The sequence below is a fragment of the Equus quagga genome, unplaced genomic scaffold (genome assembly GCF_021613505.1).
Source record: "Equus quagga isolate Etosha38 unplaced genomic scaffold, UCLA_HA_Equagga_1.0 203_RagTag, whole genome shotgun sequence".
Taxonomy (NCBI): Eukaryota; Metazoa; Chordata; class Mammalia; order Perissodactyla; family Equidae; genus Equus; species Equus quagga.
In genome coordinates this window covers 2,886,804-2,902,670 of record NW_025798627.1, presented here as the reverse complement: position 1 = coordinate 2,902,670, position 15,867 = coordinate 2,886,804, and the positions used below count along the sequence as shown (strand labels likewise).

Genomic DNA, 15,867 nt, shown 5'->3' with positions numbered 1-15,867 from the left:
TGCCGTGACAGATATTAACAGGAAGACATACTCTTATGCTGGCTTATATATGACTCTGATTGTTTACAACTCAGGATTGGTTTGCTTTTAATTCCCTCCTAGCAAGAGACACCTGCAAGGGATTTTTTCCCCCAGCAAACCTGCAGAGGGAGCTGGTTTCTTAGAGAAGCAACAAATGCCTTTCTCAGGTACAAAGGTTCATCCATCAGTGGGTTAACTGAATTCAAACACACTAAAGCTATGTAAAGAAGGTGGGCTGGCGGTGGATGGAAAATGGAAGTTTTGAGGATTGAGGCCTTTGCAGCCAGTTGAGCTACACAGGTGGCGAACGCTTGGAAGAAGTCACATGGTACTGAAATCTCTGGTTTTGTGTCTTTCTGTCCACCAGCCGACATGCTTCCCAAGGGCAGAGGAATTATTTGTCTTCTAGCTCCACCGGCAAGCACAGTGCCTGGCATATAGGAAGTGCTTAGTAAATGTTATTTTGAACTAAAAAGACGTGCTTCTTGTTAAAAGAGGAAACAAACCCATATTTTTCAAAATATACTTAAAATAAATTTACCGGGGGCCAGCCTGGTGGCATAGTGGTTAAGTTCACATACTCTGCTTCAGCAGCCCAGGGTTCACACATTTGGATCCTGGGCACGGACCTACACACTGCTCATCAAGCCATGCTGTGGCAGCACCTCACATACAAAACAGAGGAAGACTGGCATGGATGTTAGCTCAGGGACAATCTTCCTCAAGAAAAAGAAGAAGATTGGCAACCGATGTTAGTTTAGGGCCAATCTTCCTCACGAACCAAAAAAAAAAAGTTAAAAAAAGAAAAAGAAGAAAAATAAATTTACTGAAGATCAAGTGGTCTTAAAAGACCAGGAAATAACCCTCTGTGAAGGAGCTATTCTCATGAAGCTGGTGGTACAAACTCAAACAGCCCACTGCACCTGCTTTCTCAGGCAGAATAGTAATGAAATGTGGGACCATGCAAAGATTCTGAATTCCCCAAGGTCTGATCCTGGCAGCTGGGAATCATTGCCTCCCTCATTCCATTTGGGCTGTTCAAAAAGAGAATACAACCAAACTCTTACAAAAACCACTCAAATCACACAGTACGGAAGGAAGGTTATGAGCACTAACCTAACTGTCATCTACCAAGTATACTGTGAAATTTCCAGATAGCTGCCAAAGGGGAAACGCCAATGTTGATGACAGCCATCGACACCTGCGACATCGGTGTACGCATTCTTAGCAACATCTCTTGCTCCTGGGTGTACCCGGAGAACAGCACCTTCTCCAATAGCAGAGGAGAAGCTTCGCTTGGTAAAATCAGCTACAAAGGTGAGTCATCCAATGTCAAGTGCCACCGAGTAGTAGCCCTGGATGGTGGGCATCCTCTCTGACCGGGCTCCAAGGCTCCACTAGGGTTCCCTGCCACTCCCTGCCCCACACTGGTCTTCTCATCTCTTACACTTTCCCTGAACCAGCTGATCCATTTGCCATGGTTTCAATAACCATCCTCTCTGTTCTAAGCTCTAGACCTGTATAAATAATGACAGATAACCTATTAGTCATCTTCACCTAAATTTCCGGCATTCAAAATAAATTATGTCTTGAGCACCTACAATGTACCAGGCTTGGGACACACCAGGGAACAAAACACAGATCCCCGCCCTCATGGAGCTACACTCCAGTGACAGGTCTGCCACACTGGGCACGTTCAAGCAGGACTGATGGGCTCCCCACCCTGCTCCCCTGCCTCTGCCTTCTTAGTCAACGGTGTCGCCATTCACCCTCTGGCTCCCTTTCCACCTCATCCTCACAAGGTTCCAACTCTGTCAGGTTCACACCTAGCTCTGCTGTGACCACTTCCCCCTGCTCAGAGGACACCCAGCCCTCTGCCGTCTACTCAGCCTCTACTATGAGACTTACCTCCCCCTAAATCCTGTGTTCCAGCTACATCCAACTGAACCCGCCATTCGTAGACTTTCAAGCCTCTTGTCCTCTAGCATGTTTATCGTCCTGCCTCAGCCCTCCCTCCTTCTCCTGTCCTGGTAAGTCCCTACCCATCCTCTAAGGACCAGCTCAATGACATCTCTTCTTGGCAGCCTTCCTCTATTCAAGGAGATAGTTACTTGCTGCTTCCTTTAATTCAGTTACGAGACTGCATTAATTTACTTCCCTGGTGGCCTCCCCCTCCAGACTGAGAACTCGCTGAAGTCAAGGATCACATTGTCCATCTTGGAATAGCCCAGTCACCCCCCCATCACCAAGCCTGGCATGGAGGAGTGCTCAAATAAACAGCCATTCAATTTTGGTAACCCTCTTATGTGAGAAGTAAAAGCCTTTTGCTCACCAGTGAGAATCCCTAATTCAGCAAAAAGCATTTTTCTCTTTCTAGGGACTGGAGGTGCTAGATTAAATAAGATAATCACTCACTTCACTTCTGGAAGCAACAGCCCGGTGCAGGGGGGTCAGCCACATGTTGTCCTTGGCGTTTACACGAGCTCCTGGAACCAAACAGCACAGGTTAGAGACACAATGCAGTCGGCATTGCTGGGGGGAGGGGGGGTGGTCCACTGATCTTAAGTCAAATGTTCTATCTCGTGCTCTCATTTGCCTGGTACAAGTACCACATTTTGTTTTGTTTTGTTTTCTTTGCCTCAGACAGGAGGACACACCCAGTACAGCAGAAGGAGCAAGATCTGGGGTCACAAGAATTGGGCAAAGTCCAGATGAGAGATGCAGTGTCTCATTGGGTAGGAGATACAGTTGTAAGAAGGCTGAAATTCTCCAGGACTATGGAAATGTAGGTGCTGAAGAATGAAGAACTTTCAGGTGTGCACGTGTGTGTGTGTATGTTCCCAAATATAATATATATTCCTGAACATAAAATAGGTAATCATATATATTATTTTATTTTTAGTCATTAAGTATATTTATCACACAGGGCACACGATGCCCTTCATGGCAAACTATAAGGGATGAGCAGCTTTCCAACAAATACATATCAAAGGCCAGTTGGATTTCAAACAAATATTGTAAAGTTGAGTTCTGACAAGGTTTGATCTGGGCTGAGGGGATCAGCAGAAATCTGTTTTATCCAAGAATCCCAATGACTTCTCTGGGACTAGTGAGCTATTTCAGCAGCAAGAAGCCAACCTCCATGAACTTTAGGGCAGACACGACATGAAGCGTCTGCAGGTTGCTCACAGCTCCCTCACACTACGGGGTGGTCAGACAGGCTCCCACGCCAGCCAGAACCAGCTCACTTTCAGGGATGCGCCTCATGCTCGACTCTCTGGGAGCCATATCACCATCTGGGAGCAGAAGCTCTGTATGAGAGGGCTCACAGAAGGTTGAGCATGCCCTCCTTCCATGACACCCTCACAATTCTCCAAGAGCGCGAGCCCACTGCGTCTGCAGCTGAACCGCTAAAACACCCAATATGAGCTTCCCTTTTTGGGGGGTTCAGGGTTTTGATCAGTCTTCTGATCAGAGACGGAAAGCTTTATAAAAGGGCTACAAAAGAGGAGGAGGAGAAAATATGTATGCTATCTTCGTAGATACAAGAAGAGGAGCCTATTTTAGCCTTAGGACAACAAGGAAGGCAGCTCATAAGGAAGAATAGTGGAGGGATGAATGAAAGAAACTAGAAAGTGATGCAGAGGAGGGGAGGTGCCCAGGAGGTGCCTCTGGGACAGAGGCCAAGAAAGCGAGTCAAGTGGAAGCAGAGGCTGACTAATGCCTGCGAGGCAGAGGCCAGCTGACAGCTAAAAAACAGAAACCTTGTAAAAAAAAAAAAAAAAAACAAAAAGGGCAGCAGGAGACTTTTGTGGGCAAAAGGGAGCTAGAAACTTAGTTTAAGCCACCAGCTAAAGGAAATAACAAACCATAGAACTTGGATAATATCTCCTCTTTAACTGAAGAGTAAATACCATCAACAATATTAATTACAGAAAACAAGAACGTAATAATCCCTAAAACAAAGAGGATGTCTTCCCTCCCCCCATTCTGATTTCATTGGTTTGCGATGGAGCCAGGCACAAGTATTTTCAAAAGATCCCCAGGACCCAAGGCTATTGTAACATCTAACATTGTAACTTGTCAATGTTGAGAGCCACTGATAAATTGTTGCCTAGTTTATCAAACTTAAAATTATTTGAATCCTAACGCTACCAACTCCATCCAGGCAGCTTACCTGAGAAGGTTCAAGCCCCTCACATCAATAAGGATCAAATAAAATCAGTTTGGGCATGTTAAGAATCAGAATCTCTATCCCGTAGCAGGAAGCCCTGGGCGAAATGCTCCAAAGTGAAATCAACGAGGTCTTGGAAGCCCAGCGAGACTCATGGGCAGAAGACCCAGATTTGAGTTCTCATTTCAGCACCTACTGGCCATGACCAAGAGCCACTAATCTGTACAATGAGGCTAACAAAAACAACAATAATAATACTTCTCTGCCCACTTCACTGGGTGGTTGGGGCAATCAAGTGAACGTGAAGGTGCTTTGTAAATTGCAAAGCTCTAGAGAAATATGAGCTGTTCTTACTTCTGAATCCCCTCTAATGGCTCATTCACCTCTGAATCTACAACTCAGATTTTTAAGGAAGTGAGAGGCATAGTCCTTGCCCTTCAAAAGAGGGCAAGTCAAATGCAGAGATTTAAGAACACAAAGCCCCAGCCTTGGAGAGTGCACGAACAGGTATCTTTCTAAGAGCGAGAGAGACTCAATTGAGGGCTGGAGAAAAATGGGGAGGAGGAAACCCAGTGTAATTAAGAACAGAAGAAACTGTCAATTTTAAAACAAAATTTCCACTACCAGAAACAAATTTTAGATTTCCTTCCCAAGTCTCAGTTCCAAGAGAATGCCAGATGACTGTCACAAAGCCGAACTTTTTGGTTCAGAAACAAATAGCATTTATCCCCTCAGGCCCATGTATTTCCTCTTCCAACATTCTAGAAGCTATTCAACCCATCTAAAATTATCCATTTTTTTGTGAGGCCTTTACCTGGGTCAAAAAACATGTATATTTTGCCACATTGTGTTTATACCTGCATGTCAGAAGACAGACCTTTTACTCTCTCCAGTAAGGCAAATGCACATTGGATATTTATTTCTAGGCTGTTTCTTTGGCGTTCTTGTCACCAACATCACCCAGCTCTCACACAGTCCTGGAGGACTGGCTTCAGTCTCATTCCCTACTGGTAGGCATGGCTGTTTCCAGGCAACCCTTCAGATTTCCCCGTCCACTTTTAAGAGACTTCCATGTCAGGATGTCAATCAGTCTTCTGAGATGGAGAACGTATGGCCACAAGTCCCTGTGTGCCTGAGTTTGAATTTTCACCTGCTGTCACCCCTTCCTCCAGTATACCTGTAGGAAGGCAGGCCACACGTGTCTGACTTGATACCTGCTATGGGTAGCATGTCAGCTCTGACTCAGAGCCTCTAACTCAGTGTTGGAATTATGGAAATATGGAAATATAATGTGAGCCAAGTACGTAATTTTATTTTAGGTTTTCTTGGTAACATTGGTTTATAACATGATATAAATTTCAGGTGTACATCATTATATTTCAACTTCTGTGTTGACTACATGGTGTTCACCACCCAAAGTCTAACTGACATCGTCACTGTACACAAGTGCCCTTTCACTCCTTTCGCCCCGCCCCTTCCCTTCTGGTAACCAGCATTCTATTCTCTGTATCTATGTGTTTATTTGTTGTTGTTGCTTTTTATCTTCCACACATGAATGAAGTCATATGATATTTGGCTTTTGCTGTCTGACATTTCACTTAGCATAATTTTGCAATTATATATGTAAGGTAATTATGTAATTTTAAATTTTCTAGTAGCCACACTAAAAAGGGTATAAAACACAGGGAAAATTAATTGTAGTAATATATTTTATTCAACTCAATATATCCAAAATATTATCATGTAATCGAGTTTTAAAAATTAATAGACTTATTTTATATTCCTCTCCTTTTTTTCCTTTTAGGTGAGGAAGATTGGCCCTGGCTAACATCTGTTGCCAATCTTCCTCTTTTTGCTTGAGGAAGAGTGTCACTGAGCTAACATCTATGCCAATCTTCCTCTACTTTGTATGTGGGACACCACCATAACATGGCTTGATGAACAGAGTGTAGGTCTGTGCCCGGAATCCGAACCAGTGAACCCCAGGCCACCACAGTGGAGCATGTGAACTTAACCACTAGGTCACTGGGCCAGCCCTATGTTCTTTTTTCATAATAAAGCTTTGATTGTGTACACTGACTTTAAAATCTAACCCTTGTGTTAAATTGATTTCAGTCCCCTGAGATGAGAATAAAACTTCTATTCTCCTAAATGAATTATGAAATCTCCAATCAGTTGTGAAGAAATAAGAATTTTTATCCCCTTCACTCATTTCTCCCAACCCCCTACTCTCTGCTCTAGCAAACACCAATCTGTTCTCAATATCTGTGAGCTTGGCTGAGCACATTTTTTATTTTGGGGTTTTTTTTTTTAGATTCCACATGTAAGAGAGATCTTACAGTATTTGTCTTTCTCTGTCTGACTTATTTCACTTAACATAATGCCCTTGAGGTCCATCCATGTTGTCACAAACAGTAAGATTTCATTCTTTTTTATGGATGAATAATATTCCATTGTATACATACCACAGTTTCTTTGTCCATTCATCCATCAATGGACACTTGGATTGTTTCCATATCAGAGCTATTGTAAATAACGCTGCAATGAATATGGGGGTGTATATATCTTTTCCAGTTAGCATTGTTGTTTTCTTTGGATAAATACCCAGAAGTGGAACTGCTGGATCACATGGTAGTTCTATTTTTAATTTTTTGAGAAACCTCCTTACTGTTTTCCATAGTGGCTGCACCAATTTACATTCCCACCAACAGTGCACAAGGGTTCCCTTTTCTCCACATCCTCGCCAACCCTCATTATCTCTTGTCTTTTTGATAACAGCCATTCTAACAGGTGTGAGGTGATATCTCATGGTGGTTTTGATTTGCATTTTCCTGATGATTAGTGATGTTGAACACTTTCTCATGTACCTGTTGGCCATCTGTCTGTTTTCTTTGAAAAATGTCTATTCAGATCTTCTGTCAATTTTTCAGTCAGATTGTTTGTTTTTTTGTTATTGAGTTGTATGAGTTCTTTATATATTTTGGATACTAACCTCTTATCAGATACATGATCTGCAAGTATTTTCTCCCATTCAGTAGGTTGCCTTTTCATTTTCTTGATGGTTTCCTTTGCTGTGAAGAACCTTTTTAGTTTGATATAATCCCACTTGTTTATTTTTGCTTTTGTTGCTTTTGCTTTCAGTGTCAGATTCAAAAAGATCATGGCCAAGACTGATGTCAAGGAGCTTACCACCTAAGTTTTCTTCTGGGAATTTTATGGTTTCAAGTCTTACGTTCAAGTCTTCAATCCATTTTGAGTTAATTTTTGTGAATGGTGTAAGACCGTGGTCCAGTTTCATTCTTTTGTGTGTGGCTGTCTGGTTTTCCCAGCACCACTTATTGAGGGACTGTCCTTTCTCCATTGTATATTCTTGGGTCCTTTGTTGTAAATTAATTGACCATATATGCATGGGTTCATTTATGGGTTCTCCATTGATCTGCGTATCTGTTTTTATGCCAATACCATACTGTTTTAGTTACTGTAGTTTTGTAACACAGTAGTTTGTAATCAGGGAGCATGATGCCTCCAGCTTTGTTCTTCTTTCTCAAGAATACTTTGTGCATTTTATACTTACAATGCACCTCCATTCAAACTGGCCACACTTCAAGTGCTCAATAGCCACAGCTGGTTAGTTGCTACCATATTAGACAGTGCAGATCTAAATGCTAAGTGGCAGAGCCCATATTTTATTATTTATAGTCTTTAACAGAGTAAATTTTGCATTGCCTATAATAAACTTAAAAAGCTAATGCAAGAGGGAAAAACCCAAATGGCAAGACACATATGAAAAGATGCTTCTCCTCAAAATTCATTAGGGAGAGTCAAATAAAAGCAACATTAATGCACCATTTCACGCCTATCAAACTGGTGAAAATTATAAGGTGTGACAATGCCAAGAGTGAGCAAGGGCATGGAGCAACAGGAAGATTTACATAGAGCTGTGGGAATGTGAACTGGTACAACCCCCTTTGGCGAACATTTGTTGCTACCTAGCAACATTGATGATGTGTCTGCCCTACCACCCAGCAATTCCACCCCAATCATACACCCTAGAGAAACTCACACATGTGCAGGAAGGTTCACTGCAGCACATTTGTAACAGCAAGAAACTGGACTCAAATGTTGATCAAGAGGAAAGGGGATAAATACTTGTGGTATATTTGTACGACGGAATGCTACACTGTCATGGAAATGAACAGACTGAAGATCTGTATATAAACAGATACACTTCAAAAATATAACACTGAATGAACAAATGAAATTGAAGACTAGTAACTGTGGCATAATATCAGTTTTATACGGTTTTCAAATTTACAAAAACAATTCTACATATTGTTTATAGATGCACAGACATGAGATAAAACTAATGAATATGGCTAAAGAAAACAGATATCAAGTCCAGACAGAGATGCCTCTAGGGAGGGAGGGTGGGGAAAAGGATGAAGTAAGTATGCCTAATGGGCTGCAAAACTGTGTCCTCAATGTTTTATTTCCTTTAAAGAAAGATGTAAAACAAATATGGAAAATGCTAAGATTTCTTGAAGCTTGGTGTGAAGGGTATTAATTATATTATTCTCCATTCTTTTCTGTTAGTTTGAAATATTTTCTAATAAAATATTTTTAAGAAAGCTAGTGCATTTGAAGTTTACGTTTCTTAATAAAACTGGGAAGTGGGGAATAAGTTGCTTTTTCTTACACAATTTATTCTTGTTAGTGGAGTGGCCCTTCTCCTTGATAGAAAAATGACACTTCCATCTTTTCCATATAAAGTGGCCCAACCATACAGTCTCTCCCAGGATTTTCCTAAGGCTCACCCCAGGGGAGTAAGAATGGGAGCGAGACTCCTATTGGATTTGTAGTTGATCTCGGTTGTACAGAAGACTTTGAAAAGAAATTTTCAAGTTAACGATGTGTTACTCACTGGTCTTGTTATTTTTTTCTCATGCTCTCCCCTCTCCAGAAACACTATCAGTGACCCCACAGTTAGCGTCCCCAGCTGCAGAACAGTGGCAAGGTAAGCACACCCAGGAAAGGCAGGACCACCGAGGTCCATGCCCACCCAGAGGTGGGAGAACTCTAAGATCTTAGGGAATCTTCTGCTGTCTCTCCAAATGCCATTTTGTTATGACCACACTTTGAATCTAAGCATCTCACCCCAGGAGCTCTCTTACCAGCCAGACCACCAGGACAGTGACGAGGGTAGAGTGCATGTGTGACGTACATGCCCACAGCTGTGTCTACCCACTTTTGCCACCACAAGTCCAAATCTTACCTTCAGCCTTGCTCTCTCTCTTCTCCCTCCCCCATTTCTTCTTGCTTTCTCATTCTCTCTCATATACACAACTCATTTCTGTATTTGTGCGTGTGTGCGTGAGAATGCCCTATAACTTGTTTCTAAAGGAAATAACTATGGATGAATGTTAACACTAATGTTCAAGGATGTTTTATGAAAGGTTAGTCATAAAAGTAAAAAGCAGAAACAACTTTGGTATTAGACAAAGAAGAGTTGGTTAAATAAATTACTGTATAGCCATACAACAAGGCTGTGATGCTTTATAAGAATGCTTATAACGTGGAGAGATGTTCACAAACTATTGTTATGTGAAAAAAGCAAGTAATAAAACATTATATATGGAATGAGCCCATTTTTGTAAAAACATTGAACAGTCAAGAAGGATATACCACAAAAGCCCTGAGATCACTTCCTGGCACACGGTAAGCACTATGTAATTGCTTGCTAACTATTAACAGGCAGAGTTAGGGACAAACGGATAGAGACTAGGGGGCACCTGCCATTAGCACAGGTCTAAGCCCAGGGCAGACCTCAGTTAATAGTTGCCAAGTGAAGGATGCTTTCTGACTAAAAGAGAGATCCAGCAATGTCTCCGCAACTGAACTGGCTTGACCTGGAGCTATGAATATGTGCCTATCACAATGAACAGGAGCAGACTATTTTATTTCATGTTTTGATCATATGAGCAATACATGAACGCATTCTTCTTTAAAAAAATGGATCGTTACAGATTTAGGTAAAGTCCCCTTGAGTATCATCCCCAATGCTGGCCTCTGCCCACTCTCTGAAGAAAACCACTGCTCTGAGTTTGGTACATAAGCTTCCAGTTTCTTTGATGCCTTCAGATGCAAATACATGTGTCCCTAGAAAATCGGGGTAATTAAGCTGAGTGGTCAGTATAATATCTTTTTGTACATTTAAAATATTACAAACCATGTTTAAAAATTTATAGCATTGTTTCATAAGTATGTTTTTACATAAATTGTATCATATTGTAATAACATTGAATCTCCTTGTTTCACTCAACTATATATTTTGTATATCTATCCACATTGATACTTAGAGAATGAGCCCATTCCTTTTCATTGACACACGTATTCCAACATATAAATACATTCCATTTTTTAGACATTCTCTCTATTGACGGATATTTCAACTGTTTCCAGTATTTCATTATTCAAACACTGCTGCTATGCACATCCATAAAATGACTCCTTATGCAAATGTGCAGGTATTTGTCTAGGATAGACAATTAGAAATGGACTTGCTGTGTCATAGGTCATGCACACTTTTGCTTTTGATACTCTCAAGCCTCCAAAGTGTGCCAATTTACACACTCACAGTGTATAAGATTGCTCAATTTCCCCATCCTCATCAACACTTGATATTATCAGTCATTTAAAATACTGCAAGTCTGATTGGAAGAAAATGGTATCACGATTTTGTGTTTTCTTGTTTCCCAGTGAGGTGGGCATCTTCTAATAAGCTCGTTTAGTGGCCATTTGTAATTCATTCTCTGAGAACTGCTTGTTCATATTCTTTGCCGTTTCCCCTATTTTCCTATTACTGTTTTTTGTTATAATTTACAATTATATATTTATATCATGTTGTTATTACATTATTACTTATATATTCTGAAAATTTTCAGTCTTACATGGATCCAAATGTGGCTTTTAGTATTAAAATTCTTTCACGGAGAAAAATGACTCTGAGCTTGCTGAGCATCACGAAGCAACACACCCGGCCCGTAACAAACAACATCAGCGTTGTTTCTGGGCAGCTTCACAGTCACTTGAGGAATTGAAAGATAATGAGAAACCTAGGAAGTAGCTTCTCTCGGTCACTGTGTAGGACCTCCCTCCCTCCACTCTGCCTCCTCCAGAAGGTTGAACAGGCAGCTGCCAGGAAAGCCTCCTCTCGCCAAACAACAAAATGATTATAACAAAAGCAGAGTTATCTGAGCAGGGACTGAGCAGCATTTCATCCGTGTCATCCCGTGCCACTGGCTTCCTCATCCTCTTCCTCAGAACGCGCCGAGAGTCTTGTTTACATGTCAGAGGAAGACATCAGCTGGTTTGGAGTTGAATATTTATAACTGATTTTTCTAAAGGAAGCTTCATGTTATTTACCTGCCTGTCAGGCGCCACTGTGCACTGAAGGACACAGAGTCTGCATGTCTAATGATTTAAAGGCAAATGCCTTTACCCAAGGACATTTTAAAGCTTAAACATAAAAAAAAAGCACTAGGCTATCTGAATCTTCAAAAACAAAGACCCAACTAAAAGTTATCAGGCACAAACTCTAATTTCAAATTAAGCACATTCTTCCTCTTATCCCTATTACTACTTGATTTTATTTTCATAGGGATCAGGAGTAAAGGGAACTCTGAGCATCTTTTCCAGAGGCAATATTTCCATTCTCTTAGCCCTGTCATGTAGGAAGACGTAGAACAAAGAAAGGTAGACAAAGTGACTGAACATTCTTACAGGCCAGAGAGAATAATTGATTCCTGAGGCTGGTTTATCCAAAGTGTGGCTTTTAATTGTAGAAAGAAACAAATGTGAAAGAAAGAGCATATGAAATATGATTATAATATAATGAGACCAGATTGCTATTGGTTTTTTTTTTTTTAACAAACAGACCGAATCTTATTACAGCCTAGGAGCACTGTCCTTCAAAGCAATGACCTTGGAAGAGTGTATGATAATTCCGTGTATGTGGCAATTGCTCAAAACATTTTTCAAACTCCCCTTGGAGTTGCCTTCAGGGCCAGTTTACACACCCACCAGAAATCGGCTCATTACTTTAAAATCACATCACATTGGGGGCCAAAATCAGCATTGCCTGATTTAATCACCCCTCTTTCACCAGACCAAAAAGAAATATCAAATCCAACTTCAAACGACAAATATTTGTCATGCATAAGAGAATCAAAAGAACCACCAGCCACTGGCTGTGGAGGCCATTTGCATGGGGAGTGGTAATTACATTTTGGAAAGTCGCAGGAAATAATTTTACAGGAATACCAGTTGTCTGGTGTTCTATGTTCTAATAAATTTATGATTTTTAATTGGTAGTTACAGCTCACAAACACTCCCAAGTTAGAGGGCGGGGACTTCCAGTCTGCGTCCTTCAGCCCAGACCCTCTAACCCCTGAGCATCCTCAGGCTTTCTCGACAGGGTATTGGTCCTGTGGCCATTTCTCTGTGTTCCCTGCTTCCTGTATCTCAACCCAAATCTCCTAACCCTTAGCCACTGAGTGGTGCACACTGATCTTGTTCATGCATCTCCAGGCAAATGATTTAGCAAGCTCTTGACCTTCTCTCTGCTTTGATCTTGACTCAGCCAGTTCCCAGACAGAAGCTAGAGGCAGGGGGAAAATAAAGCCAGAATTTGGACAGGAAGTTTTAAGAAGGGGAAATTTGTGAGGCCTGAATTCCTCCCCGTCTGCTCAGAGGCATTCAGAGTTCCGTCTGCCTGGCTAACAGGAGATAATGTCAGCAGGAATTTAGGGGGCTTGGGTTACACTATGCCCTGTAAGTTAACACAACGGACAACACAGCTGTAATGGACTAGTCCAGCAAGGCCAAATTATTTGTCCAAATGGGAATAATTAGCACCTCATTCATTATTAAATTGGAAAACAGTTTGGTTGGATTCTCTAAAGGGCCGGCCGCCAGAGTTAAGCTCAGATACGAAATCATCACACTGTTGCAATGATATTTCTTTAAGAATATAATATACAAATTGAATAAAAGACCTTTCAGGGGATTTAAAGCCATGCAAATTCTAAGAGTTTGCCTGAGCTTCCAGAATTGAGTAAAATTTCTAAACAACTTTCCCAATGCTCTCCCATGCCCTAACTCTTCCTAATTTGATGAGGGGAGGAAGAAAATTTCATAGCATGTGCCACCCAAAATTATACTAGACAAGCTAACAGCTCAGCAATTCCAAGACCAGCCAGGTGTACAGATGAAGACACACGGAACAGCTTCTCCTGGCTCCGCTGAATGAGTGCCATTTACCAGAGGTTGGTGGACTCCACGCCCACGTGAAGGGGATGTGAAACCAAGTTCCTCAAACAATCACCAGCCCCCAGATGCCTGAGGAAAACAGATGCATCAAGTTCATTGCTGCAGAATTAAAACCTTCCCTTTCAGATGTGGAAAAACACAAACAAAAAACAAAGTTGGGAGTCTAAGACAAAGTTTTGAACTTGCACATTCATGAACCAAACATTCCTCTGAGACTCTGAGATGTCTCTTAACACAACACTTGGATGGTGGTTATAGTTGGGACCATTAGGTGTCACACCACAAAATTCTTTATTGTACACCCCCAGTGATCCTGTCCACAATTTTTCATGGGCAAAATTTCTACTGCTGGGGCAACCGGCCAGGTGTGCGCTGGCCCTTAGCCATAGTCTGTGCCAGCACCAGACAATACATGTTTGTTTAAAACACAGCCCTGGAACGTCTTTAGAATTGTCAGAAGGAAGGACTGTACTCGAGAGTACAAGGGACGCCACATGAAATCTACCCTAAGCCCCATGCGATCGTCAGGACCACGGGGTGCACCAGTTTTACGGCACAGAACACTTGTTCCCTGGGAAAACTCACCTCGAGAACATGAACACAACAAAAATAAGGACAACGTGAATCTTCCTGCGTATCACGGCACAATCCTTGTTCCTTTTCCACAACGTTCTCCCCATCTGCCTGAATACAGCTATCAGCTCCTACCTTTGCTCAGCTTACTCTGGAATTCTAAGTTTCCCTTTACTACTGTAAACAAAGGCAAGCCTTCTGATAGGAATTTTGTGCAGTTTGTATGCAGCAGCATTTCCTCCAGATGTGAATCTCCCCAAACAAAAAGGAGGAGGAAGAGGAGGAAAGCCAGTCAGTCTGCATTCAGTCTACACCGAGAGATGAGAGACGTGCATGGGCTCAGATTCATTCCCAGGATTTGTCTTGCAAACACTCCAGGAAGAAAGCGCATATTGGTTTTAGAAACCTGTTTGGTGAGATGTACCAAGCACACAGGTTTCCAAAATGAAAGCATTGGCATTTTTAAATCTGATGAAATATTTAAAATACACAGAGAAATAAAGAGAACAATATCACAAAGACCAGTGTACACACAAATCCAATTTAACACGTTTGTCATATTTGATTCCAATTTTTTAAAAATAAAATATTTCAGAGTTGTAGTTTCTTTTCTACCCTTCCCTGAAGACATCTGTCACTCAGTCTGCCTCCTCAGAGGTAACCACGATCCAGAAATTGACATTTCCTTTCCTTCCATGTTTTTACGCTTTGATTTCATAGTCACAGTCCTGTATCCATAAACAAAACATAGTAGTTTTGCAGTGCAATTTCAATATATGTAAATACACACATTTGTGTGTCTCCATGTAGACTTTAAGGAACCAGTTTTCGTTTGTTTTTTTTTTTTCAATGAAAAAAATTAAAAGATATCCAAATGTACGAATTCACCTATAACACTGAGCTTGATTAGACAGTCAGGAATCACACTTTTAAAGCAATATAAAAGTTTTCCTGGAGAAGCCATTTTTCAATAAGAACAGCTTCTTGCACAGTCTTTTGTCTACTGTTAAAATCGCTGATCAGACAAACTTCCATGAGCACAATAAAGAAATTTTGTTTGGGTTCAGTGTAGCAGTCAGTCTGTTAAAGTGGTCATTTAAATTTTTATCTGCAGTTGGTTTTTAAGTACATCTGGTATTTACCTGACAGAATCAGGAGTTCAATGATCTCTGCATCTCCCAGAAACGCGGCCACGTGAAGCGGAGTTCGCTTCTCAGAATCCTGGAACAGCAAAGATAAACAAGTCAGTGAAAGCTGAGGGGCCTTTTGTAGACACAGTAAGATGTGTCACCTTCTCTGAGGTTAATGCCTATGGGAGAGACTGAAGGCCAAACACCCACTCAGGTGAGTTCCGGTTGGCCATTTCTCTGAGCATTTCCCACAGTCACATATACGAAAGATCCCATTTTCTCTGTCTGTGTGTCGTATTTGCCTCCCTGCTTCTTTTATTGAAGGCCAGCTCAGGTCAAGGATGGACTGTCATGCACTGGATGATGAAATTCAATTTATCTCAAACCTTCAGTATGGTTTAAAAAAATTCAAACCTTTCTATCTACTTTAACAGTATAGTTCAAAGCTTTCAATGATTTATTTTCTTTCTAAGGGAACATAGTGGAATTGTTCACAAGGACATTAAACATAAGTATAGTCATTTTCTCCTTTCTATCCCCATTAACTATTGCCTAGACCACTGCCCATTACGTAATACTTATTTTTTTTTAAGATTGGCACCTGAGCTAACATCTGTTGCCACTATTCTTTTTTTTTTTTTC

At 41.2% G+C, this 15,867-nt stretch overlaps 1 protein-coding gene across 8 annotated transcripts in view; it reads right to left on the bottom strand.

The window, feature by feature from the left end:
- Window positions 1–15,867, bottom strand: part of LOC124233492 (serine/threonine-protein phosphatase 6 regulatory ankyrin repeat subunit B) — a 291,043-nt gene that overhangs the window by 130,368 nt on the left and 144,808 nt on the right. For all 8 annotated transcript variants that reach the window (XM_046650630.1, XM_046650631.1, XM_046650625.1 and 5 more), the window contains 2 exons: window positions 15,238–15,316; window positions 2,437–2,507 (listed from right to left, as the gene is read on the bottom strand). In XM_046650630.1, the coding sequence (XP_046506586.1) occupies window positions 2,437–2,507; window positions 15,238–15,316 (150 nt within the window). The remainder of the gene's footprint in view (window positions 1–2,436; window positions 2,508–15,237; window positions 15,317–15,867) is intronic.